Below are 27,612 nucleotides of genomic sequence, written 5' to 3' on the forward strand. Positions count from 1 at the left end.
GAAATGTTGTGGGAGTTTTTTTGGAAAATTTAAAACCTTTTTTTTTTTTTTTTTTACATACCCCCCCCCCCCCCCCCCGCCCACCTAAAAATACACTTTCAAATTAGCACAGATAAAACCTGACATAAGGTAGAAGATGTTTTAAATATGTTATCCATCTTCTTTACACCCTTGTCCCTCAGTGGGGTCGGGAGGGTTGCTGGTGCCTATCTCCAGCTAACGTTCCGGGCGAGAGGCGGGGTCACCCTGGACAAGTCGCCAGTCTGTTGCAGGGCAACACGGAGACACACAACCATGCACACACACATTCACACCTAGGGGCAATTTGGAGAGGCCAGTTAACTTGACAGTCATGTTTTTGGACTGTGGGAGGAAACCGGAGTACCCGGAGAAAACCCACCATGCACAGGGAGAACATGCAAACTCCATGCAGAAAGACCCCAGGCCGGGAATCGAACCCAGAACCTTCTTGCTGCAAGGCAACAGCTCTACCAACCGTGCCACTGTGCAGCCTTAAATATGTTATGTAAATTGTAAATAAGGTGAAAATCCACCCACACTAAAATGTTAAATTTCCTTTATGTCCTTTTTCCTTCTTTTTTGCTCAAAACAGTGAATTTCTCTAAGTTATTACTTCAGTTAATCATTGTCCTGAGGTCTAATTTAACCTGTGAACAATCGAACATTTCAAAGAGGTTTTCACTGTTTAAACCTCAAACATTTAGTTTGATGCTCCTGACTGTTGAAGTAAAGCGAACACCAGGATGAGATCAGAAGAGCTGCTTCAGGTCTTCAATAAGATGACTTTAGCAGCTCAACCGAATCTGAAATCAGCCGCCCCGCTGGACAGAAAACCGTCTGCAGCTGGAAGAGATTTAGAACAAACTGCTAACATTTGTCCTGAGTGTCTTGGTGTGGTGAACTGCTCCCCGCATCCCTACAAGGACGAGCAGGGACGGATGAATGAACCGGATCCGCACCCGGTGATATGACAGTAATCTAACACATATCCACCAAGGACTGGCTGAGCGTTGAGAAAAGGAAAATCCTGGCCTAGTCAAAGCCCAGATCCTGATGTCATATCTATGGAGTGACTTGAACCTAGCTGTTCATCCAAGAAACCCTTCAGACATCTGGAATAGGTCAAAGGTCAAAGACGGATACAAGAATCACTGAACTTATTTCTTCTGAACTTTAAGATGGAACGGTGTTCTAACTTTTTTCTCAACTAGGGAACACATTTTTGTTTATAAATCTTCTGTTTAATAAATTAAACTGAGTTTTTTTTTAGTGCAGTTAAATCACTTTATTTCTCAGATATGTGATAATTTCTTTTTGAAAGGACAAAATACTTAAAAGATGTGATCTTTTTTTTATGCATGAACAAACAAATCGCAAAATAACCTTAAATATAATTCATCCCTAGCTTCTATATATTAAATTGTAGTGAATCAAAGTGTCTGTAGAAAAGCCCAGGAGAGAAGATAAAAAAGCAGGTGGGATGCATTTAGTAAACTCTGATTACAGGTAATTTGGTCAGATTTAGGTCCGTGGAGTTTTCCATGGATTTATTTCATCAATGCTGGTCTGTGTTGGCGTTAATGTCCCGTCCTTACCTAACGAGGAAGGATACTCCCTGTTCTCTCCAAATAACATTCAGATGCATTCATTGTGAAATCCTACCAAATACCGTCTTTGTTTTCGTTTTCAGCGGTGAAGTAAATGTGTGTGTGTGTGTGTGTGTGTGTGTGTGTGTGTGTGCTTGTCTCTCCATGCAGCTGGGAGCAGCGGGTTTTACCTCATGGCAGAGTGTATTACGTTGACCACAACACCAAAACCACAACTTGGGAGAGACCACTGCCAGCAGGGTACGCCCATCACACTTTTTATATCCATTTTTCCTGTTGATGCCCTGGGTGAGTCGGGCAAGGCCGAATAGCGCAGGTTGACGTCTTAAAAATGAATTGGACGTTTCTTTCATATTTGTCCAGATACAGGAAGTTCTTTCCTCAACGGTGGTAAGAAAAACAGATGTGATTTCAAATAATATTTGCTCTGTTTATAAATATATGTATATATATTACATTTGTTTTGGAAGGTACATGCAACTTGCTTTAAAATACATTTCTGGGTAAAAAGGAAGGTAGTTTGGTGTTTAGTGTGAATTTACTTTAGCAAATCGGAAGAGATTTAGATAGATGACACGCACTGGAAAGGTTTAAACGTCGTCTGCTGTTGTGACTGATGAGTAGCTGCTGATGGACTCCTGTTATCAAGTTTCTATGGCAGCAAGTAAGTATGTTTAGATAAATCGGGTTTCTACATTGTCTTGAAAAATATTTTTAGGATTTTAACATCCCTGATCTGTGCGTCCCTGAAAAAAAAATGGACAAAATTAAATATTGAATTCTTGTCTTTTCAGCTACAGTTTGGTGAAATATGCAAGGTGTCTGCACATCTTTCACAAGTCTTAAAATCTTAAATTCATGCGTCTGAAATTAAGGCCTTTAAAAATCTTAAATGCATTTGAAAGATGCCAATTTGTCATCACGAGTCTTAAACTTTGTTGTGGTGATAGTATTTAATCCTTATCCTTGTATTCAGTTTTTTTTCTCGCAGGACTTTTCTGTTGGGTAAAAGTTTTTCCCACTTGCAAAAATCTTCATTGCGATCCGTGACTAGATGAGGCTACTGCTAACTAGCTACTATTATACCCTTGCTAGCTTGCCAGCCACCCATCGTGTGTCCATCGTGGATAAGTGCAAATTTGTCACCAGTTGGCTGGATGAAGTGTGTTTTCATCACTTGCTCACTTCTGATGCCAACCCATATGAGGCTTGGTACGAAACAACTATAAAAGTTTGGCACTGTGAGTGAGAAGCACAAAGCCGCTGCTAAGATCCACAAACAAACCCCAGAAATTTACGTTTTTGCTTGATTGTAATGCAGCAAGATCCCCCAACCATCCTCTACATTTATAATTTGTTCTGCCTTAAATTTCATTCACGTTGCCATTAAAAATGTCATTGAAAGTGTTAAATTTGACTTTTAAAGAGATCATTCCCTTATCCTGCAGTCTAATTGTAGTATATGCGTACAACTGGAAGTGCACTCTCCGGTTTTAATCAGTTTTTCTTATCGGAGTTCAACTGTTTTCATGACATTTTTACTCTCCACTTGTATTTATTGGTTTTCACAGCGTGTCTGACTGGGTGACGGAGAGAAAAAGAGTCTGTTTTAAGTAAAGGTCACCCCCTGCCCCCCTCCTCCTCCTCCTTTCCAAACTCCTGCCCCCCATGTCAGTTTTTCCATGCAAGGAACAAGACTGTTGGGGCCCTGAGAACAAAAGTCCTTTCTTAGAGTCACATGAACCTCCATGCTCCGCTGTGCTGGCTGCCGTGGCCTGTCAGAGGATCAATTAGCAGGCTAATAGTGGGCCAGCGCTCCAGATGTACGCACCAGGAACTGTTTAGGAGGTTGAGTGGGGGTAGCAGAGCAGAGCTTGGAAGCTGGAGTAATGAAAGCCATCCGAAGCTAGGCTGGGGAGAACTTATGAGTCACACCGTTTTTATCAAATATTCTGTCGTGTTTTGAATCCAGCCTTGCATCACAAACATATTCACTCTTGTTTTTTGTGCCTCTCACTGTTGGGGCCTTCATAAACAAAGCTAAAGGCGTGTTTACATGAAGCTATACTTTGCACGGTGCCAGTTTTATCATGTGGCATTATGTAGACACAGATAAACTGTAGAAAGCAGACTGGAAAGCTGCATCTTATGGTTACAGCAAGCATATTTCAAAATGTAGCAGTTACATTTTAGCAAAACTTCATTTTTTTTTTCATGTTTTGTTAAAGAAATACCAGCCTCGAGATTGAGCACCTCTGCCAAACCAAAGTGGAGCACTTACTTCTACTTCCAGGGATAAACGACCACACTAAAGCGCATAGCTGTCGCATGTGTACAATGCAATCAAAGCTCCGATCAGTAATCAAGGCTGCATTGTTAATGTGGCTGCATTTTTGTGCAACAGTCACTCTTTTTAAAAATGTGTCTGGTGCAGACTGAACAAACCCACATTCTGGTAATCAGAGCTGTCATATTACGACTCATTCTCAAACTATCCAGTATGTGTTTGATGTCAGTCTGTCCCACGTTGATTATTAAAAAGACAGTAAGTGAGTCAGTTGTGCCTCATTTTGGATATTAGTGAGATTTTTTTGGGGTTTTTTTTTTTGTCGTCCTAAAAGCTGGAAACTACCATTTTAGTCATTTATACCTGGAAAACGGATGCTAATTTCCACAAGTTTTTAGTGTTTTTTATTTTAATGGGATTGTGTAAAATGACTAATGAAAAGTCAATTTCCACTGAGTTTGTGGTGTGTTAACTAAACAGACCACTACAGAAATTACAGATATTCTCTGGGCCGAATAACAGCTCCTGCAAGGCATGACGCCCTGTGCGTGAACTATAATTTTTGATTAGACTGTGGGAGTCGGTGACACACAGCAGGACTTTTTTCTTAATTCATTGCATCTATTTATGCGAGTTTTGCAGCTCTGTTCCCTTTCAAGTCCTTCGCCGCTTCAGTAAAGATCTATTAGTAAGACCAAAGAATAAGCTGTACCCTTTCCTGTTTGAGTAAAGTACCACCAGAGAAAATTAGGGAGTGTTATTTTTACATCACAGCCAATCAGATCTGGAGCCACAAGTACTGCAGTCATTTAATGTAGGACTGAACCCAGAGAATATCCACTTGAGACAAAATCCTGACATTATCCAGGGTGTTTGTGGGTTTTTGGTTTAGTTTAAAAGGGGTCACTGCAGTGTCAGGAAGAAAAAGTTCTCAGAAGCCTGTTTTTGTTATACTCTTCTCACATACTGCTTTTTTTTAAACTAATTGTATTGAAATTCCAATCACTTATTGATCTTTTTTACTCTTTTGTTTGGTTATTAAAACAAAACTTTAACTTTAAACTTCAAACACGGAGTAGATCTTACCCTGAATCAAAACGGTGATGAGTAGCGAACGGCTCGTCCAAAAGAGGAACACAGATGTACCCCGAGCCTTAACTGGCAGTTCTTGGAGATATAATCAGGTAAATAACTATGTAGAGGCTCAACGGACCTCTGTGGGTTCTATGGATTTCCCCTGTCTCCAGTAAATGAGTAGCTACTGTTAATAATACCAGAGAGTGAGGAGTCCTGCTGTTTATATGATGCACAGAAACATTCAGGTCATCCAAAAAACTCGTTTGTAATCATCTCCACTGGTGAGGAGTCCTTCAGCAGCATGCAGCCAAGAGGGCGCTGCTGATTAACGGGTTGTTATGGCAACACCCACTGTTGTTCATTCATATCTTATACTTTTCAGTGACATTTTCTCTGATTTGCTTGGACCAGGATTTCTGAGCAACCAGTGAATGGACCTTACTGGTGTACGACTACAATACAATCACTTGAGACACACTGACTGCACTCATTGTGGGACTGTTAGCTTAGCCAGTCGCAGTAAGCAAACAATCATTTAAACGCAGTGAGATTCTTCTATTTGTATGAGTAGCATTTTTTGAAGGACAATTTTGTTTAGAGACTTTGTAATCCATTTTATTTATGGTTTCATTTGTGTGTGGTTTTTATTTTCGTGTAATATTTTATTATTTTTTTTGGATATTGTATCTTACAGGTTCAGTGTGAAGTTTTTTTTTTTTTTTTCCCCCTCCAAAATTAAAGTTTATTGGTCTTTGTGAGGGTGAACTTCCATTATTATGACGTTGTCTATCTATTACTTGAAAATGGTCTCCAAACAACAATATTGTTGTTTATCTCTATTACTGGGACAGTTTATCACCCAGCAAAAATTTACTGGCATTAACTGGCTGTAGAAATTCATTTTCACTTTTACATTAAAGGAGTTTTTGTGTCATTTTTGTCAAAGCAGCCACATTTTGTTGATCATGATTGATTTGTAAGAGCAATGAAAAGTTTAATACATCCAATGGCGTAAATACTTTTTACAGCTACAGTCTTTTTATATATATATATATATATATATAATGTCCCAGTCTGTTTCTTACATACTGAAGTATGCATGCAGTTCTTCTGCCACTGAGCAGACTGGATGTGTTTGTCTTTGTGTGAGTTTGCATTAATAACTTTGGAGCAACCAAAGTGCATCTATTCAGAGCTTTGGGAAGCTATGCAAACTAAAAGTTGGAGGATTAAAGCTCGAATAGGGGAGAGACCTGTGCCCTGACGCATAATGACTTGCAGCTTTACATGGCTTGTCTTTAACCTTTTCTGGTTATAAGGAGAAACTCTGCGTCTTGCACCACAGGGGATTTTTTTCTTTTTGCTCTTGTGCAGATTTAAAAGTTTCCTAAGAAACCAAGTCCGTGTTTTTCCAAGCACATGGAAGTTGATGCTGATTTCTCTTCCAAATTCTGCAACACTTAAGTCAGACATGAGAATAGCAGCAGACCAGCAGTACCAGCAGTCGGTCCATGTGTGTGTGTGGTGTCCTTCATTACACTGTCCTTTGTGTGTGTGTGTGTGTGTGTGTGTGTGTGTGTGTGTTTGTGTTTCTGTGGGTTGCTACTATCTCAGCCTTCGTCCAGACCTCATGCCTCTGGGGAAAACTGGAATATACATTCACCTCTGAGTAATGCCACTGGCAAGCAGCGGCGAACAAAAGGCGCGCTGTGGTGCAAACACGGCTATCGGCAGTCAGAAATGCTTCTCTCGTTATTCTCTCTCATTTACATAATTGAAAACGGGCTTTGGCTTGAAGTGTTTTGCATTAGGTAGAGCAATTTCATACTAACTTTATGTGCTTCTCATTGAAAGATGAAACCTCAAGAAATGGCGCAATCGAGAATAAATGCAATAAAGCGCTGCCCAAAGCATAAAGGGGGGGAAAGAAATGAGTCTGCAACAGAACAAGAAGCTACAGTCAACATGCTGTAATCTTTAAGGAAATCTTAATAGAGTTCAATATTATTGAAACTTTTTCAAAAATGTAGAAGTTGTATAATGGTGAAATACAAAGAAAGCTTTTTTCAGGTGCTTATTTGTTGTGCATTGCTTGCAGCTCATAACAACCCAGAATGTAGTTAGTCAGAAAATCAGAATACGATATAACATCAATTTAAAAAAAAAAAAAACTTTTAGGATCTACGGGGTGCGGGATGGAGGCAGTCAGCCTGTGGTTCTGCTGAGGCGTAATGGAAGTCCAGAATGCCTTCAGGTCATCTGCATTGTTGGGTTTGGTGTCTTTCGTTTTCCTTCTGGCAATATCTGACAGTTTCTCTTTGTGGCCAGTCTGTTGAGTGATTAAACATGAAGAACGAGACGGTTTCAGGTCCTGAATACTTCTGTCTGGGCCCAACTCCAGCTGCAGTCCACACCGTTATTAATTTCCCCCAACACTCAATTGGTATTTTCATCTGAAGTCACTCTCAAGGTGGTGGTTATCTTTTGCGCCTACATTTTTATTGCAGTTTTACCTTCCACTCAATTTTCCTATGCGTGGAAGCTGGCACCTATGAGTAGCCAGCTTCTTTAACAACAATCTTCTATGACTTAGCCTCTTTCTTAGCAGGTCAAACACTGTCCCACAATTGTATCATCTACGCCGCAATAATTTTGTATTTAAATAATCTTTTATGTCAAGGAATTTAACAGAAATAATCACTTGGAACTAATCACTCAGTGTGTAATGGATACATATAATTTACTATTTGAATGGAATTACTAAAAAAATAACAAGAGCAGCATAAAAACTGAGTTCAACACAAGGAAAATTGTCATCCATCTCCCGTTTGGCTGTTGTAATCCATTTTGGGTTTTGTGGAATAAGCTTTCACGGCATCATGATTAATTTCTAGGAAGGCTTTTATTTTAGGTGTGGAGCATAAAAATAACATTTTAAATATTTCTATAGGAATTTCTAAAAATTCTCTGCATTTACCTTTTTAGTAGCATTTTCCCTTTTTTTCCCTCCTTCCCTGTAAAATGGTATCTTTACATTATTGCTTTATTCCCTCCTTGTCGTTTTCTCTCTTCCTTTCTCAGCTGCCACTCGCTCATCGCCTCCTCTCTCTGTTTTCCTTCCTTTTCTTGTCTTTGTTTCTTTTTCCTCGACTTTAGAAGCAGGGAGCAGCTTTTTGATGCAACCACCCACTCTTGACTTGTCAAATAAAAAAGAAAATGCTGCTGAAAGCTAAACCCTCTCTCACCCCTACTTGTGTTTTCCAACCAATTCCCCCTTTCAGCTGGGAGAAACGAGTGGACCAGGGAGGCCGGTTCTACTATGTGGACCATAACACCAGGACCACCACGTGGCAGAGGCCCACAGCAGAGTCTGTGCGCAACTACCAGCAGTGGCAGAGCCAGCGCAGCCAGCTGCAGGGCGCCATGCACCAGTTCAGCCAGCGCTTCCTTTACCAGGTACCTGCAGCCATCACTGGTTCATAAGACTGCAAATGGTTTTAGCTGCTGCTCGGAGGTCAATTCAGCTCGTTTTAGCCGCGTCCCTTTGTTTACTTCAACGCCTTTCAGCAACAAGGCATTTCAAAGTGCTTTACATCATAAAAACACAAAAATGCAAAGTCATAGAGGACACAGTCGACAACATTACATTTTGCACATCAGATTATTGATTAATGTTTCACGATTAGGTTTCAAAAGCAGCTCTAAACAGCTGAGATTTAAAGGAACTCGGTGTTTCAGCTGCTTTACAGTTTTCTTGAAGTTTGTTCCAGATTTGTGGTGCACAGAAGCTGAATGCTGCTTCTCCATGTTTGGTTCCGGTTCTGGGGATGCAGAGCAGAACCAGAACCAGAAGACCTGGGATATCTGGAAGATTGATACGACAACAGCAGATCTTTCATGTACTGTGTTGGTAAATCGTTCAGTGATTTATAAACTAACAGCATTTTAAAGTCTATTCTGAGCTACAGGGAGCCATTGTGAGGAACGGTGTGATTAACTAATATTGTGTTAGTTATTGCTGTCATTTAAATCAGGTTTGCTGGAGCAGAGACATCTAAAACCTTCAGCTCAGTGGGTCCAGAAAACCGAGGTTGGAGACCGCTGCTGTCGTGTAGCGAACTCCTGCGTCATCCCACATTCCCTCATTCCTTCTTTTAGAGCATTTTTATGATATTTAAAACGCTCTAGTGAAGTGGTCCATGGAGCCTTTTGCTCTCCCTCCAGCTTAATAAATGTAATTTAGAGCTACAAAAGTTGCACAATCTTTTGAAAAAGGACAAAAGTCTAATTCGTGATGAATACATTCTTTGGAACATTTGTCATTTTATTTTTATTTTTGAGTTTAAATGGAAAAAAAAAACCCATTAACTCTCACCCTAAAAACACTTGCATGTTATCTTGTTAGTTAAGGGTTTTAATAAATCTGAATTGAGAAATCCGTTTATCTCGGGAACTTTATCTCTAATTGAAACACATGATGTGGATTAATGACACACAGACGTGTGTTTATTCCAGTGAAGTTTGTTGAGGCTTTGGGTCTGAATGAAGCGGCCATGGTCAGACAGTTGCCAGACATTAACGTTATGCTGGATTAGAACAACAAAGATTCTTCAATGGGTCATCAGTTAAACCAACATTAAAACTCATACAGACTCCAATAAAGCCTCCGCACCCTTTATGTTTTACTTTTATGCAACTTTGGTGTTTTCTGTCCACTTCTTGTTGTCCTGCGTCTCTTTGGGTTTTATGGTCTTCCGGGTGTGGGCTTTATTTGTCTTTGGTCCGACCGCCACTTTACAGTTTAGCCCTAAACATCCCTCAAATGCTTCTTTTTTTTATTGAAAGAAAACTGAGTTTTTATCCCACTAATTGCTCATTTCACGCCCAAATACTTTTCTTTTAGCACCCCAAATCAAACTAGTGTGTTAAATCCCTCTCCTTCCTTTTGGGAAAAGTTTTTTTTTTTTTTTCTGCCAAGTTAGTCAGTAAGACGATTCCAAGTCTAAATGTGATATTTCCATTTTTTACAGCTCAAATTTGCTGTGAAAATCAGGCGTAGATTGACTTTATTGAAACGAGTAAAATGCCCTCCGGAAGAATTCACACTGCTTGACTTTTCACAAGTCACAAATTTACCACCAGAACTTTCAGTGGATTTTATTGGGATTGTATGCAGCAGACAAAGACAAAAGATGCTCAACAACCTTCAGAAGTTGCATGTTTGGTAAACAGAGTTCAGATTTTCATTCTTCTGCATGATGCAACAAACCATTATTGAATTGCTTCGACGTGAAGTCGTATCTTCTTTTTCTCCTGGTTTGCTACTTAGCAGGAACAAAAGAAATGCGTTTATTTTCCAAATGAAAGTGGCAATTCCTTACGACTAACATGCACTATTATTCATCTGACTGCATGAGCAGGAGATGTCTGGACTGTGAGCATTCAGTAAAGGCACGAATACCTTTACGCATCAGGAATATCAGGTGTAAAATGTTTTAACAGTGAGAAAAGAATCCAGTTAAGTTCTTGATGTCATGTTGTCAGATTATCTGATTTTTCTCTCACATCTGGTGCAATAAATGTTTTGATTCCATTCCATATTGGTTCTGTGGGAAATGAATATCCAGACTCTGAGTCAAAAACATTTAGAACCTGCCAGAACCACCTGCCAGCTGTTTGAGTAGGATTGGATTTATCAGTAACCAAGCATCCTCCTTTATGCCACTTTCTCTGCAGGTAAAAACTGCAGAGAAAGCCAATCAGATACAAGCATTCAATGCCGTTGTTTTTTTTTGTTGTTGTTTTTTTTGGGACAGAATCAACAACTCCACCGCCGTCCTTTCCTTCTCTCCTTCCCTTTCCTTCCCTCCTTCACCCAGTGTGTGAGAACAGCCAAGAGGGCAGGTTGTTGATAGTGCGCGGCTCTGTCTTGGAATGCCCAAACTGCTGATAGTGCTGACTATTTATGGCCCCAGTGTGTGTGAACAAGGAAACAGGCTCACAAAAGGGCTCATAGCTTCACTGTGAACACAGCCACACGATCCGCTGCCACCGCCCCCGTTCAGCTGAACTGTTTTTTTGTTTATTTTTTTTTTTCCCAACCAGCTGAAAGGTTCTGCAAGCTCTGTAAAGTTGTTCATTTTTGGTTGAATGGAAACGAACTGGATTGCAGACTTTATGCACTAGAGGATACGTCGACTCCACTGTGCATGTTGAGGGGCGGCATCATGTGCTCCTTCTGTCTCGGTGTGAGTCAGAGCTGCTAAAGTTGAGCTCAGGTGCAACATTTTTCTGCGCTGCACATGACAACTGAAGAGGGTCAAGTGGCCGGTCTTCTTGAATCCACGGAGCTGCTCTAAGGGGCATGCACATTTTTCACACGGCTGTACGGAAACGTTGTGCAAAGGCTCATCTGCACAAACCAATATACACAAGCACCAGAGCAGCTCTTCATTTACACTACTGTGCAAAAAGTGTTGGAGCTCTCTCCTGTTTTTCTGTTTGCTTCCAAGAAGCCAAACTTTGATGTTTAAAGTGGTTCCCAGTCAATATATTTGAACAACCATTAAGATGTTTTTTGTTATACTTCTTTACTATGACTCCTCATTCAGGGATGAAACACTCACAGAATCACTATTTGACCTTATTTTTTTTATTAAATCTATGAAAAATATCCAAAATAACACTTTTACAAAAAATAACTGTTCAGCATATGCAAATTTCTCAGAGCTTTTTTGATTGAAACATGGCAAACAGTGTTCAGTATCAAGCTGATCTTGTTTTGTTCTCTTTATTTCTTCATATTTTAACACCAAACGCAATCAGGTTTGTTGTTCTGTTTTTAATCTGTATTAACAGAAGAATGAAGGAGGTGAAGGTGACTTTGTCAGATGTCAACAAATAAAACTCGCCACAAATCATTTTTAAAAAGTTGATATTCTGTATATATATATATTTTTTTATTTTTATTTTTTTTTTTTCAAATTACAGATTAAGTACATATTTTTGATTTGTCGTTTATTAAGTAAAACTTGAGACTTTCCCTTGTTTTTTTCTCTCTTCAAGCTAGCAAAAAACGTAGTTGAGAAAGTAAACTTAACGTGAATCAACAGTGAAAACACTGACCGCTGCTGCCGCAGTCCATGCAAAGATAGAAGCCCAAATGTGTGTTTGCAGAGTAATTTCAGCTCGTTAGAAGGGCGGCCTCGTGGCCATTAGCTGCCGTTTCAGCTCTCCCCCATTCCCTCCTTCTCTGCCTGTCGTCCCCTTCCTTGTTACTCACCCTTGCTCCTTCCTGTAACCCCTCCTCATCATTCCATTGCCCCTGTTAAAAAAAATAAATCCCGTTTTGGTTTCCAAAACTTTCCCTTTCTGCATCAGAACGTCTTCGTTTTCATCTGGCTTTATTTCAGACATAATTTTTCCATCCTTGATTTTCTGCTGTCAGATCGGTTTCCTTCCCAGCAGTATCTCCTCATCCCTCCTCCTCCTCATCCCTCCTCCTCCACCTCCACCGCTCCAATTATGAGTTCAGCCCATTTTTGCCTGAACAAGGGCTCCTTAACAGCAGCACCTGAATCAACCCTGTGTTTTATCACTCACAGAACAGAAAACTCACACACATCCACACTGCTCCTTCTAACACCTTAGCTTGTGTTTACACACAACCCGTCAGCACTCATATTTCCATAGACGACATTATTGCCATGAAAGGACAATGAACAGAAAATGTTTAAGCTGCTCCAATCTTGCTCTGTACATTAGACCTTGGTGGACTTATACTTTGGACTTAATATGACAAATTGGTTCTTTAAAAAAAAAAAAAAAAGCGCTGTAAAAATCCTGCAGATAAAAACACTAAACATGCTGCTTTTCTGAAATTAAGAAAGAAAAACTAGGCATTTGTTTTGTTTTTTATCTTAATTGGAGAAAATGAAGTCTTTGAATTGGAGTTGGGGGTTTTTCTGTAAAACATTAATAAAACACATTTCTCCTTCCCGGTTTTACATAAAACTTACATTTGGGTGAACCGCTGGTATGTTTGTCACTGCCTGCTTTAACGCACAAAAACACTGAGAAGAGAAAAATGTAATTTCTATTAACTGATATGTTAATTTATTCCTGTTCAGTTTGGCTCTTCTTATTATACTAATGTAAATGTTTCTTGCAATATAAAATTAAATTCATTTAAGTTTATTTATGTGGCGCCAATTCACAAAAAATGTTGTCTCGAGGCACTTAGTAAAAAAAAAAAGAAAAAAAAAGTTCAATCCCACAAACACTTCAATTAATCCCAGATATCAATCTGATTCAAATGTTCAATTAATTATTCAAAGTAGCTTAAAAAGTTTTCTGTCTAAACCCAACAGATTGCATTCAGTCACTGACTTGCAGCAGAAAATTGCTTTCCTCGTCATTGACTTTACAGCAATGCTTCATGTGGAGAGAAAAAACTCCCCTTTAACAGGAAGAAACCTCCAACAGAACCAGAACCAGGCTCAGTACAAGCAGCCGTCTGCCACGACCCACTGGGCGTTTGAGAAGAGACTGTTAGCTTCTTTGGAGAGAAATTTGAGAAACTGAGAAAACAAAAAGTCAGCAGTTGAAATCACAGCTGTGACAACTGCTGACTTAACTACCTTACGTGCCTAAAGTACCTTACACAGCAAATAATACAAATTGGAGAGTAGTAGAAGAAGAAAGTGAGGAGAAATTGGTGAGTTTGACTAAAGCTAAAGGATAATCTAACTCCATCTGACCAAATGTAAAAACTGGGGAATCAAGTTTGAACATTTTCTTTATTTCCATCTTATCCACTAATTCTTGTCAGTGAAGCCCTGGATAATCTTAAAATGTTTTAGTGTCTAATGGATAAATATCTAGATTTCTAAAAGTACATCCAACCATCTGTCCGTCAGTTCGTCCATTAATAATCCAGTCAGTTGGTCCAGCTGTCTTTTTGTCCATCTGATCATCCACCCTCACACTCTGTGGGGTTTTTTTTTTCATTTTCCACTCTTAAAGCTTCACTACTGTTGAAATTTCCACCATAAACTTTATTGGCATTTTAAAAACAGGCCAAAAGCTGAAATCCTCTTGAAATGTGAGTTGACTGTAAGACAATTTTCTGCTACATTAACATGAAGCACTAAGATGACTTGGTATTTTCTCAGGCAAACTCCATGACCTTATGCTTAAGACACTCCCAACCCACTTTTTCCCCCTATAGTACATGATTTTTACCCCCTGCTGTTTGCTCACATTAGCAACTAGATTTTGTTTTATCCTTCGTATTTTTCTTCTCGTGAGTCCAAAGCACCAAAGCTACATTTTCACCTGTAGTCCTCCCACAATCTGCAGCACACTATCCTTATTTCACGTTTGTGCCAAATGGCTGCTTTTCCTCGCTTCCTCTCCCTCCCTTGTTTTCCCAGACTCCTTTTCTTTTCCTCCCTCCAGCTTCGCTCTGTCTGGAAGCCACGGAGGAGCTGAATGGTCAGAGCCAGGATGAAGTCATCATGTCTTTATATCATTATATTCTCCTTTTACCTTTTTTAGTCACAGAAAACCCATACGGGTGGGGCTCGGGGCATAGATTGGCTGTCGATGGGAGCGACACACACTCGCACACATAATCGCGCACACACCCTTTAACCCTGTTTTGTGCCCAGTCTCACTCCTTACGCGGGCCCAGTCCTTTCCATCCCGACTCCCTCAGAGTTTCCATGACAGAGCTGCTTTAAAAGACGCTCAAAGTGGCGCTGGCATTAGGTGGATAATACTCCACTTATGCCCGCCGAGGAAGGCATCAATATTTTAAGCTCAGTGTGAGAGAGAGACATTTGAAGAAGCAACAGATTTCATTTGGAGAAATTCTAGTTTGAGTTTTTGTCAGCTTGCATTCAGCCTCCAAAGGCTGGCACTGCAAAAAACACACAAATCTTACCAAAAGTCCAGTTTCTGGTGCAAATGTCTTAGTACACATGGAATAAGATAAACTAATATACAAGTATTTTTTTCAACAGAATATAAACAACTTGTTTAAAGTCAACTATTACTTAACATTGAGAAATGCCAGATTATTGCACTTGTAACAAGATGTTAACAAGGTGTTTATAAGTGAAAAAATCTCCCAGTAGAACTAGTACTTTTTCATCAGTATTAAGGAAATATTGACTTAAAACAAGCTCATATTTAATTTTTATTGCTGAAAAGTTACTTTTGAGCTAGTTTTCTTATTTCAAGCATACTAAGAAACTAGACCAAAAATGCTTAGTAAGATTTGTGTTTGGTTTTTTTTGTAGTGTGCAGGGATTTCAGCGAATGTAATGCTGCCAAAAATGATAATTTATTTTAGGTTTTCTGCATAAATAAATTAATTAAGCTGTAGTAGCTTGCTTCCTGATTTCTGGTAAGCTCTGCAGTGATGCTGGAGCTTCTTGTAACGTTCCCAACAAGCAAACGTTTGAGCCGCTTTCCCAGTCAAGTTAATATATTCTTGCGTGCCGGTGGGTGTGTGTGTGTTTATCCTCATATTAAAGCGTACACATTGACCGACTGTTTGCCACGGACAAATTTTCCACACTTTGCTACACACACACACACACACACCTTTTTTTTTTTCTTTTAGGTGTGTGTGTGTGTGCAGCCTGAGTAAACCCCACAGTGGTTTCCAAGCCCACGGTGAATAAAGGTGCCTTTTGTGAGACATTGGGTGGGTGGGGCTGGAGAGGAGGTGGGGTGTCCAGTCTGGAACAGGCATGAATGTTCCCTCAGTTCGCTCAGACATCACACTTCCCTGCCTGGTTTCACAACAGCGCTAGAAAGGAGGAGGAGGACCGGAGGGCTGGGTCAGTGGATGAGGAGGTGGTGTTGGTGAGGGCAGGAGGGTGTGTGTTCGAGGAGTCGAGCGGGAAGCTGAGTGGGCGGGGCTTGCATCCAGCCAGTGAGCTCATTGGAACAGCGTTGTTGTTTTATCCTCCTACCGAGCGTGTCACTTTTGGAAACCACTGGAGCCGCCAGCCGGCCAGCTCCCTCAGTCGCCCCTCGCTGCTGGAGCAAAGAGGAGAACCCCCCCCCCCCCCCCATGCTGCCCCGCCAGCCCCTTTCTATCTTAAATACTTCACACACGCACTCACACACTGGGCTTCAGGAGGTAGCAAGGTGAAAAGATCTGCTGCCCTTGGAAGAGCAGAACTGAGTAGGTTTTTTTTCCCTCATCTTTTCCCTTCCTTGCTTGACTTTTTTTTTTTTAAATGTTTCCCACAAACAGCATCAGGAAAGCAGAATGCCAACACAGAGTGATTCAAGGCTGAGAAGAAACATGCAGCATGTGGAGATGAGAGACAGAAAGATGTCCTAACTGGATTTGTCTTGTCTCTCCTCAGCCGTCCGGCGCTCCGGTGGAAAATGACCCCCTGGGCCCGCTGCCTCCTGGATGGGGTAAGTTCGCCTGACTCGCTCGTATGCACAAGATTATTATTATTCTCCAGCTGCCGTTATGTCGTCATCCGCTTAGGGCTGCTCGATATCTTCAGGCTTCCTTTGAAGTCTTGGATTTGGGTTTAAAAAGTTTCAGAGTCTGGAACTGGATCGAACAAGAAAGACATTTATTTCTGAATCCCTCGTCTAATTGATGAGCATTGACTGATTAAATGCTTCAAATATTGATTAAACATCAAATTAATTTGATTCAATATATCGTCTTTCTAATTTACAGAGAATAAGATCCAAGTCATACAGAAATTAAATCTGTAATTAATGTTTGCACTTTATACGTCTCAGCTTTATATACTTTTCTATCAGTTTGTCCATTTGCTGGGAAAGCAGTGAAAGTCGCTCTCCCCAACAATGTAAACAATTTCTACTCTAATATTCACAATATTGCTTGAAAAATCAAAAAAATGGAGTCTGGTAAAGGTGTGGATGTTTTTTTTGTTTTGTTTTGTTTTTTTAAATGGGACCCTGCATGTCAAATCAAGAGAAGGTTTTCCTCAGTCTTCTTTTTCATCGTTGCGATGTCCCCTCCACTATCCCTGAGCTTTTCGGATCTATCATTTACGGCCATAAAGGAAACCTACAAGCACATCCGAGCACATTAGTGGTTAGCAGAGTTTTAAATCTTCCTACTAAATATCCCATCAAAGCAGTGTTGTTTGATCCAGGATGGTTCTAATGGGATACATTGTGCAGCAGAACATTATTTTTGTTTGTTCCAGCACTTTTTATTTGGGTTTTCTGAATAAATTCAAAGAATTGTTTTGTTTTTCACAAGCACAAGGTCGATTGTCTTTAATCCACATTTTTCGTCCTTTCTTTGCCGTCATCACAATGTCACGAGTTTATTGACCTCTGAACTCCAGGGTCACTTGGATCAGCTGTGACAGTAAAAGTGCATCCATGAGGCCACGACTTTGACTAGCAGAGCTTTAGCGCTTGGCTTTTTGAGACGTAGTAGCCTGGTAAATATTGCATCCCGCCAGTGTTTTACAATTGTGATTTGATATATCGTGCAGCTCTACAACGCATTAAGCGTATTTTGCTTTTGCCAACCTCAGAGCAGTTTTTACTGGTATTAGGCCTTCATGAAACAACAGAAGGAATGTTCTCCCTTTGGTTGTGTCCGGCGGGACGCAGTTGCCGCGAGCGAACCGGTCGTTAATTGGCAGATTTACGTCTCCACTCGAGCGATTCTGATTTCTGCTCCATTGAAGAGAGTCTCTCCTGGTTTCTATTTGTTGCTCCGCTCGTTTATCACTGTAAGGACTCCCTTTGCTCTAAAGGTCTACAAATTACAGGGACCGTGTTATTGATGGGACCCTTCATCATCCAACATTTTCCCAACAGAGTAATGTAATGGGATCCACGCAGACTCCCCTCATCGCACACATTCATTCATAAACGAACGCCGCTGGCAGCTCCGCGTCCGCCTGCGTTCTCACAGCCGCGTCCTCTCCAGAAACGCTCCCTCTCCTCTGCCCATGATGCCTTTTCAACATGTTGCGGTACCTCAAGACGAAAACCTCAATTATATCATTGGCTCAGCTTCGCCTCTCTGGCGCGCTTTTTTTCTTTCTTGCTCTTTTTTTTTTTTTTTTCTGTCAACTGCGGTCTCTTCCCTCTAGTTTTTTTTTTCCTCTTTTGTTTGAGGCTCAGATTCGGAAAGAGAAAGATGGGAGAAAAGATGATGGAGAAAAAGTGAAGGGAGCTCTGACTGGATGATGAAGGGGGGTGGAGAGAGGAAAGCGGAACGCTAGCAGGAGCAGCAATGAGAGCACTACTGTTTCTGGGCCCTCCACTTACTGCTGGTAATGAGAAAAAGATGTTAGAGCAGCGGAGGGAGGAGGATGGGGCACCGGCTTAACTCTCATGGCACAGACACACTTTTGCATGAAAGAAGAAAACTTTGACTGAAGTTTGCTTCTGTAAAACTTTATTAACCACCAGAAACGAACCTCTGTGTATTCACATCAAGTCATGGTGAAATGCCACACAGACCCGCCAGTTTTAACTCAGAGTGCTGATAATTTTCCTCTCCTCTTCATCCCAAAAGGTGATTCCTCTGATTTAGGGGTGAGCGACATGAGCAATACTTTATGGTGCTACTGTGACAACGATAGAAGCAACAATAAAAGCTTTTTATTTCTTTTTCTTTTTAAGGTAACTGAGGGGCTGTGCACAGCAGCCAAAGCCCGAAAATTTGTAATAAACTTCTTTAGGACATTAAGAAGTGTGATTTGTATGACTAAAACGCTCACAGTAACAACATTTAATGATATTTTCAAATTTATTGATATTTATTGACACACCTTTGTTGAACAAACTGGATAACTAAATAATAAATAAAAATCCTAACAGGACAGAAATGTTTTGTCATTTTTAAACATTAATTGGAGCGATAACTCAAATCTTATCGCGATGCAAAGTTTGCCACGATAAACGATATACGATGCGATAAATGCCCCCTCTGATTTCGTCACAATATTCACGCTCCTTCTGTCCTGCTTGTGTTCGCAGAGAAACGTCAGGACAATGGCCGGGTGTACTTCGTCAACCACAACACCAGGACAACTCAGTGGGACGATCCTCGGACCCAAGGGTGAGACCGCCGAGCTCCAGATTCAACACCAGTGTGTCTGAGCATGTGTGTCTGCCTGCTTGTTAGGTGGCGCCTTGCTTTGAGTGTTTGCTCAGACACAGGGAGATGTGAACGTCACACTGCTGTGAGACAGCTTTACAAATTATGACAGAATTGGACGTTAAAGTGCCAATTATGACAGAATTGGCACCGGTTCCCGATGCCGTTCCGGTTCCCGGAACGGCATCGGGTCTTTACAAAAGTTTTATTAAAAACTACAGACAAAAGTGTTTTTGAAGCCATTTTCAGAGTTTATCATAACACAACCGATCATGTTGCTGATGTCATTTTATCTTCCTTTAGCCGGAGTTTTTAAATTATTTTTGCTTCATGTCACTCATAATTAAACTTTCATGAGATTTTCACTCATTTACGATTTTGCCAAGTTCAGACAATTTGCCTCTTCATATGGAAAACACCTTTTACTTGCCTTCCACGCCAAGTCGGTCTGCGTTCTTTAAATGTAAATTAATATTTTTTAATTTAAAACAGTGGCTAATTAAATTTTTTTTTCTGAAAGCACATAAGCATCCTTCATATTAACTGGTTGCATGAAAACCTTAAAGTTAAACCGTTCACTGTGCACCCACACCCTGAAATTATTTCTGTTAACACATCCAGGATCAAGTTCTCTTGTCTTTCCTATTTTGATGAATTGCTATTAAAATCGGGCCTGCTGTGGTGCCTGAATTTCCCCAAACTTTGTATTCCACAGACAGTTGTGTGTGTTTCCACTGTGGGGTTTGCTGCCGGGCTCTTTGATTAAATTACTTCCTGCCACTGTTCCTGAGTGGGCTGCCTCCGCAATCTGGGCAAAGATCTTCTGTCCTCTGTGATCAAAACCTGGTGGAATCAGTCCAATATGGTATTCAGATCAGATTTTTGTTGTTGTGGTTTAAAAGTGGAGTGAAGACTCCCCAAACTGTGTGGATTTTAACCAGACATAAATATTTATCACACTTCCACCTCAAAACTTCACTTATATTTTGGCATCTATGCAGAAACTCCTGACCAGGAGAAACACTTTTTCCCCTAAGGAAAAAGAAAAGAAAAACAAAGAACGGACCAGGCAGCTAGCATGGTTCTTTTATAAAAGCTTCTGCAGTGGAAATGCATCTTTTCTAAACCTCTAAGTTATCGATGTCTACCTGCTTCCTGCTTCCCTGGATCAACTTTAAAATGTGAAACAAAAATGACAAAAAAAAAAAAAGAACCTCATTTGCATTTATTTTATAGGGATTATTCAGGGAGCCAATAAATGTGGCCTCTGTGATTTAAAAAAAAAAAACTTGAATAATTGTGCTTAAAAATTATAGATTAAAAGCTTCTTAATTTTTCAGTGAGATTTTGCTATTGGATATTTTTCTATATGTGGAAGGTGCTGTTTTTATTTATCTATTTATTTTGACTCTATCACAAATAAGGCATGCACGGTTAAGCTTTTTTTTTTTTTTTTTTTCCTCTCTAAGCTGATCTCCAGTACTTTCAAACTTAGACGTTTTGCCACATTGTGGCTCATCTTATTGCTTTTAGCACCCTGGCTTTTTATCAGCACAGGTCGGCAGGGGGGATTGTGTTAGCTTCGCCCCCCCAGACGGGGCCCCTCGGCTTGGGAACGTGCTCACTGCCCCTCTCCCTGTTGCAGGATGATCAAGGAGCACGCCCTGCCCCCTGGCTGGGAGATGAAGTACACCGCAGAGGGAGTGCGGTATTTTGTGGACCACAACTCTCGCACCACCACCTTTAAAGACCCCAGACCCGGCTTTGAGTCAGGGTAACTATTGTCTCTCCCCCTCGAACCTGCCACAGACCGAGACGGAGAGAAACAATCAATAAGATTTCTATTTGTGTTCAAATACTTTGATTCTTGCACAGTAATTCTGCCTTGGTCTGGCATACAGTGTTAATTTCCACACAACAGGGTCAAAATGTCTCTAAATCTGAACTACAATTTATTCTTTTTGATTTTTTTTATCAGCTTCTTTCTTAACTCCACGCCTTTCATTTCTTCGTCTGTGATTTGCATTTCCTTTTGTCGTAGCCGTTAAATTAAGAGATGACATAAAATCACAGCAACATGCTCATTCGGACACACAAACTGTAAATCTCTTTATTGCAGCGGTTTGAAATCTCGCAGCCAGAGTCAGGCCCGCGTGGCCGTGCACCGCATGCCGCGCTGCAGACTGCCCTGGCATCCATGTGGCTGTTTGTGCTTTTCCGCGTCTCCTCTCAGTTTTACTTATGTGGCCGCTGCTGTATACGGCACGTGTTTGTGGAGAAAGCTGCATGAATCTGCTCCCCCTGGTGATGTTTGGTGTTATTTTTAGTCCGGTGGCTTTGGAGCGGTCCAGAAAGACACTTTTAGACAGCTTTCTTGCTCTGGATCCTGCAGCAGCGCAGGTTCGCACGGACGGCGCTCTGCCGCTGCGGTCTCCGCTTCCGAACCCAGACTGAGAAATGCCTGGCAGCTCAGCGAGCCCCACACATTTCACCTCCTCCTCCCCTCTTTCTCTCTGCATCTTGGCCTTTTTTGCTGCTGACAAAGCAGAAATCCTGTGTGCATGTGTGTGTGCAGAGAGCTAACACTAACACAGCTGCAGCCCTAAGCTCACCTTTCTCTGTGAGACCCAGACGTTGATCTGCAGCAGAATGGATGCTGTAAATACAATATTACTTGCTCCCTGGAACATCAGCTTCTTCATTTTTCTATTTTTTGTTGTCATTTTATTTTGTTTTCCTTGGAATAATGAAAACTGACCAATTTTTGTCTGTTTCCATGTCTGTGTTCAGGTCCAGGCAGGGCGGCTCGCCTGGAGCTTATGATCGGAGCTTCAGGTGGAAATACCACCAGTTCCGTTTCCTGTGTCATGTAAGTGTTAAACGAAGTCTGCAGGTTCAATAAAACACTCAGTTCAGCTTTAACCACTTTGATCTTCTCGGTCCAGCCTCTAAAAGAAAGGAAACAATCCTCTCACTGCAGCTGCCCAGCGTTCCTATGCAACCTGGAAATGTTTGTAGTGATTTGAGTTTCTCCAGGTCTGGATAAATATAGAGAAAAAACTGTTGCATCCATCAGTCAGACCGTCCATTCACTCGTCTTTCAGAGGCTGCATATTTAAATACATACCTTTTGTCAAAACACACGTCATAAATTCATAGTGTTTTGTTTTGCCTTTATAATTGGATAAAAAGAACTTAGGATTTTGGACTCAAAATGTTTGACATCTTTGAAAGAAAGTGTAACCCATAATTTGGGTGTATATGCATTCATTATTCAAAATTAGCATTTGTAGCAGGACAATCTTTAATATCAAATGCATATTTTCTTAACGCAAATATCTTAAAGCTCATAAAGTGTTCACATCAGCTTGATAACGGGGTGATAATTGAACATTTAGGGTAAAAATGTCTTTCAGTCCCACATGAAGTTTACCTAATCAGCTCTAAGTGCTGAACCGTCCAGAGAGAAACGTTCAACTTCCAGGACGTAGCTGTCCCAGTCAGCTGAAACTGCTAAGCTGTGACAGGGTTTCCAGGAATGTCCTGTGTGCGAAAACAAATGTGCAAACATTCCTGATATTCCTGGTCTGTGTTGTCTCTGTGCAGTCCAACGCCTTGCCCAGCCATGTGAAGATCTCCGTGTCCAGACAAACACTGTTTGAAGATTCGTTCCAGCAGGTCAGACACACAGCACTCAGTACATCTTCTCTGCAACAGTGTGGCACACAAAGGGATTAAAATTACCCTGTTAAATAACAACTGCATTCAGTCTTGTGTTTTCTGAATAAATGGTGTTTATATTTGATGATATACAGCGTTTCATCTGTGCACACCTTTACCCTTTTTCGTTTAGACTTAAAGTCAAAACAATTAAAATCTCTTTACCCAAACACTTTAGTTCTGAACTCTGCATTAAAAGCTAATGAATGATTCTTCGTCAGATCATGAACGTGAAGCCGTATGACCTTCGGCGCCGGCTCTACATCATCATGAGAGGAGAGGAGGGTCTGGACTACGGCGGGATTGCCAGGTGAGCGTCGAACCGCCATTTTCCTGTCGCACTCTGGTTTTGTTTCTGGGCTTCTTTTTTGACCTGTTCAGCTCTTTTTGTTCTGGTGATGTTGGTGACGGTGTGTTGTTTTTCTGTCTTCGCTGCTGTTCAATCTCTGACCCCATTCTTTGGATCAAAGCAGAAGCTGTGACGATAACAAGACAAAAGGCACAAAAGAGATGAGGCTCATTCAGTATTTAATACAAATGTCTTTTGATAGTTGATTGGATATAAAACTGCAGGGGTTTCCCCCCAGAAAACCTGCTAAGCCCGGTGGTTTGGTGCTAAGGCAGTCATTCATCCAGCAGCCCGTCGTGTTTTTGAGTAAAAAAATGTTTCAACTTGACAGGAAATATGAAAATATCACTTGATAATTATGTGTTATTGGAAGATTTATACCTGAACATCAACTATAAAGTCTTAAAAAAAATGCAAACATTTTAAAAACACTTAAATAAATACTTATAAGCCTGGTGGCCCGCCAGGCTTATATTACACTGGGGGAAACACTGAAAATATAAGAATGAATAAATATGTTAACATAGTTTACTGCAATAAATCATCCAAACCTAATAAATTATTTTGGGATTAGTTAATGTCGTATTTTTGTCGCTAAAGCGTGGACCCCTGGAGCGGACTGTTATCTAACATTTCAAGGAGAATAAAATTCAAATTATTTAACATCTATCCAGAAATTGTTTTGTTTTTGTCTCATTGATGTTTAACCTTCCTGTTAGTCATCACGTCTGTTGTTACTCAGGGAACTTTACATATATTTGAGTAAAATTTACGGTTTGACCTGCAGCTCACAATTTTGAGCTACAGCAAGCCGCAGCGTCCAAAACCTGACACAGTCGAGTGTTGAGTTCAGGATGGTAAAATGAGAGAGAAGTGTGACTGGATGGTTGTGCTGGTGGAGGAGTGATGCTTTGTTCTTGTTCTGCAGCCACTGGACCTTCAAGATAATCATGGCAAATTATTTATGCAAAATAAAAATAACAAAAACATTTCTATACCAAAGATGATTTTGTTAAATTATTTTTCCTCAATCCAGATCTGCATTTTATTCAAATTTTTATTTAAGATTTTTTGCTTATTTTTATTCCATAAAACTGAGTTCTGAAGCTGCATCAAGTCGTAACATTTGAGTTTTAGGCCTGGTGTGTCTGATGTAAATGTCGTTGAAGCCATGCAACACGCGCTCCTCCTCCTCCTCCTCCAACATTTCTGTCCTCCCTCCCTCATCCCGTTCATCCTCCTCACACCTCCCTCTGTTGTCCTCCGACTCTCTGTAATATGTTGACATTTTTTCTGTTTGCCGTGTTTTGTTTTTGTTGTTTTTTTTCCTCATTTTGTTTCTGTTTGGTTTCGCATTGTGTCTCTGTCTCCGGTGTCACGTCAGTGGTTTTACCCTATGGTAGGTGACATCATGCTGTTCTACCACAGGGTAGAACCACGGACGGGATGTTGGGAGGTGTCTGCGTCCAACCGTCCGTCCGTTCATACGCCTACTCCACCCGATGTGTGCTGAAACGGGTGAACCGTGGGAGCGCTTGGTGCTGCAGCTGGTGGAGGGCCTTCATTCTATCTAACATGCATCCTTCCTCATTATCCTGTTTTTTTTTTTGTTGTTGTTGTTGTTTTTTAAGTCCACCATTTTCAATGTTGCGTGGTTTTTTTCTCACTTTTTTTTATGCTAAGTTCTGATTAAAGCACAGATTTTTGTTAGGCAGCATCTTGTTGTGGCTTTGGGGTCATAAGACATAAACCTTAGCTTTGCTTTTCCCCCAACTGATCACAAGTTTGGTTCCTTCTACAGCAAAGCAAGAAACGGCATAGTTTCATAATTTTCTTTGCCTTTATTAAAAAGCTTGGAACATAATAGCTAAGATAATCCCACTGGTTTTTATTGAAAACAGAAACGGCAACTGTTGCTTCTGCTGCTTTAATGTCACATATTGTAAAAATATTTATTCTCATAGTTTTAATCATCATATTCCAGGAACATCTGCATGAGCAAAGAGCAGCAGAGCAAATAAATACCAACTCAATATTGTATCCGAGTTCCATGATTGACTCTATTATGTAAAACTTTGTAAAGGCTGGCTGGGTAAGTGTAGCAGTAATTTAACATGCATCAAAAGATTTATGCATCAAAACATGTTATCTGATTTTTAATCAGCTAAAAGTGCATGAAGGAAGAAAATGGTGAGAAATCTTGGTTTTTATGCATGTAATAAACAAAAAGAATAATCTCATTTCTATTATTTTTATATATATTTGAAAAAAAAAATGGGAAAAATGGCCACTTGACTGGTGAATCTTTATTTTTTGTATTAGTTTCACTGAGTTTTAGTTCTAAATTAAACTACAAAAGTTCAGTTATTTGTACAGAGACACTGGAAACGGAAACCAGCAAGCTTTAAGCTTGTCCTCTCCTGTTGTTAACCAGCTGGATTTATTATAATTAATATTAAACCTAGACTGGGTTGCTCTTTGCCAGTATTTGTTTCTAAGCAAGAAAGAGATATAAAGCACAGAACAGGACTGTTTGTGTGTGGTTTTTTATATATTTCATCAGGTTTGTAAAAAAATAAAAACAAATAGCTCAGTTTAAATCTGTTGCTGCTATTTTTTGTGTCAGTGGTGCTAAAATGTGTCTTAAGCTAACGTTGGTTTTGCTCTGCTCTCGGTGACCGAAGTTTCTCTGTGTCTGCTTGGTGTAAAACAAAAAGCTTCTCTTGCTAAATTACAGGTTAATGGAGTGATTTCTGTCGTTGATGACCTTTGTCCTCTGGCCCTGCAGGGAGTGGTTCTTCCTGCTGTCCCATGAAGTCCTGAACCCCATGTACTGCCTGTTTGAATACGCCGGAAAGAACAACTACTGTCTCCAGATAAACCCGGCCTCCTCCATCAACCCTGACCATCTCACGTACTTCCGCTTCATCGGTCGCTTCATCGCCATGGTGAGCCTCGCCTCGTAAATATCTTTGCTTTGAGTCGCTCTTTAAGCATCGTTTCCATCTTCATGCTTATTTGCAAGTCCTACCATTTGTTCCTCACGCTTCCATAAGATCAAATCTACGTCTTTGATGCGTTTTCGGTTTTCTGCTAGGAACAGAAAGGGGCCGTCCCCAAACTGTTCCCACAAAGTTGGGAGCATGAAATGGTCCAAGATGTCTTGGCACACGGAAGCATGAAGGTCTTTTACTGGAACGAAGGGGCCGATTTGAGCAGGCCGTGGAAACTGTTCTTAAACTAATCTGAAAGCCCTGCGATGTTTGGAGGCCAGCAGCTGCTGACGATGCAGAAAGTCGAGCTCTAAGCACCTCGACATCTTTGTGATTTGACGTAGCGTAGCATTTTTTATTTAAATCAATTCACCTCCGTTTTGTTTTAACCGTCTGAAGAATATTTAGCAGTGGACTGCATTTTATACATCTGTGGCTGGAACGCAATGGTTCAACGAATACTTTTGGCAATATGGTTTATAACTGTAGTTATTAAAGAAATTAACTTTGTTACTAAATGTTAATAGAAACCCAGCAGGGGCTTTTCTTTGTGGACTTTGCTTGTTCTCCCTTTGCAGGCCTGGATCATTAATACAGGTTTCATTATGTTGAAACTTTAGCACCATTTGTCAAAACTCAATATTTTCTCTTACACTAATCACAAAGGGGGATTGTATATGGGGTCTTCCTTTAAAAAGCTTTTGTCCCTGGAGAAGCCAGGCCTACGCCGAGTTCTTCTTCTCTGAGTTCAGAACATTTCCAGCTAAGTTTGTGGCCTGTATCGTGTCATCTAATGACACAAGTGTGTGAACACATCTCCAGCTCTCGCAGCGTAAAGCGAAAAGCTGAAGGTTTCTCTTTGGGATCGACTCCAAACGGTTTGGGTTCCCAAACCCTCCACCCTCCTGCCAGCTCTCGCCCACTCCATGAGCTCACTGCTTCAACCAGCCCACACCCGCCACCAGCTGCCTATATTTAGAGCACGAATTCACTTTGTTGACTTCTTTTCTCCTAAAGTCGATTTCCTCCATCTACCGAGCCGGTGCAGGCCTCCGTTTTCATTTTGTAAATTTCCACAGCCACCTTCTGCCTGAAAACCCCCTTAGCTGTGAGACGAGCGCACGGTCGGCCCAGTCAGTAACGCAGAGCAGACTGTGACTGAGTCAGTCCTTGGACGTCTGTGTTATTGTTGGCATCGCGGCTCTGAACCCTCTGTGGTTTCTCTAACGCTAAACAGCTCCGTCTGTCTGATTCTCTGCAAACACACACACAGACACCTAAGCAAAGTTTAGGACTTGGATTAAAGCTCTTTAAGTTCTCACATTTGTATAAATCTTGTTTTTTTTTTTTTTTAATTTTTTTTTTTTCTTTTTTTTTTATTATTATTAATTTTACGAAAAAGAATGTTGCAGTTTTTTTTT

The 27,612-nt window shown here is 40.7% G+C and overlaps 1 protein-coding gene across 4 annotated transcripts in view; it reads left to right on the forward strand.

Moving 5' to 3' along the window:
- wwp2 (WW domain containing E3 ubiquitin protein ligase 2) overlaps positions 1-27,612 on the forward strand; it is a 63,167-nt gene that overhangs the window by 26,643 nt on the left and 8,912 nt on the right. For 3 of the 4 annotated variants that reach the window (XM_015031387.1, XM_015031389.1, XM_015031388.1), the window contains exons 9-17: positions 1,779-1,868; positions 8,274-8,448; positions 16,380-16,434; positions 19,009-19,090; positions 20,775-20,903; positions 21,920-21,998; positions 22,736-22,807; positions 23,071-23,159; positions 25,987-26,146. In XM_015031387.1, coding sequence (XP_014886873.1) covers positions 1,779-1,868; positions 8,274-8,448; positions 16,380-16,434; positions 19,009-19,090; positions 20,775-20,903; positions 21,920-21,998; positions 22,736-22,807; positions 23,071-23,159; positions 25,987-26,146 — 931 coding nt within the window. The remainder of the gene's footprint in view (positions 1-1,778; positions 1,869-8,273; positions 8,449-16,379; positions 16,435-19,008; positions 19,091-20,774; positions 20,904-21,919; positions 21,999-22,735; positions 22,808-23,070; positions 23,160-25,986; positions 26,147-27,612) is intronic. The other variant, XM_015031390.1, reaches the window with a different exon arrangement.

This window comes from Poecilia latipinna, unplaced genomic scaffold (genome assembly GCF_001443285.1).
Source record: "Poecilia latipinna isolate Pla-1442-1.1 unplaced genomic scaffold, P_latipinna-1.0 Scaffold205, whole genome shotgun sequence".
NCBI classification, from domain to species: domain Eukaryota; kingdom Metazoa; phylum Chordata; class Actinopteri; order Cyprinodontiformes; family Poeciliidae; genus Poecilia; species Poecilia latipinna.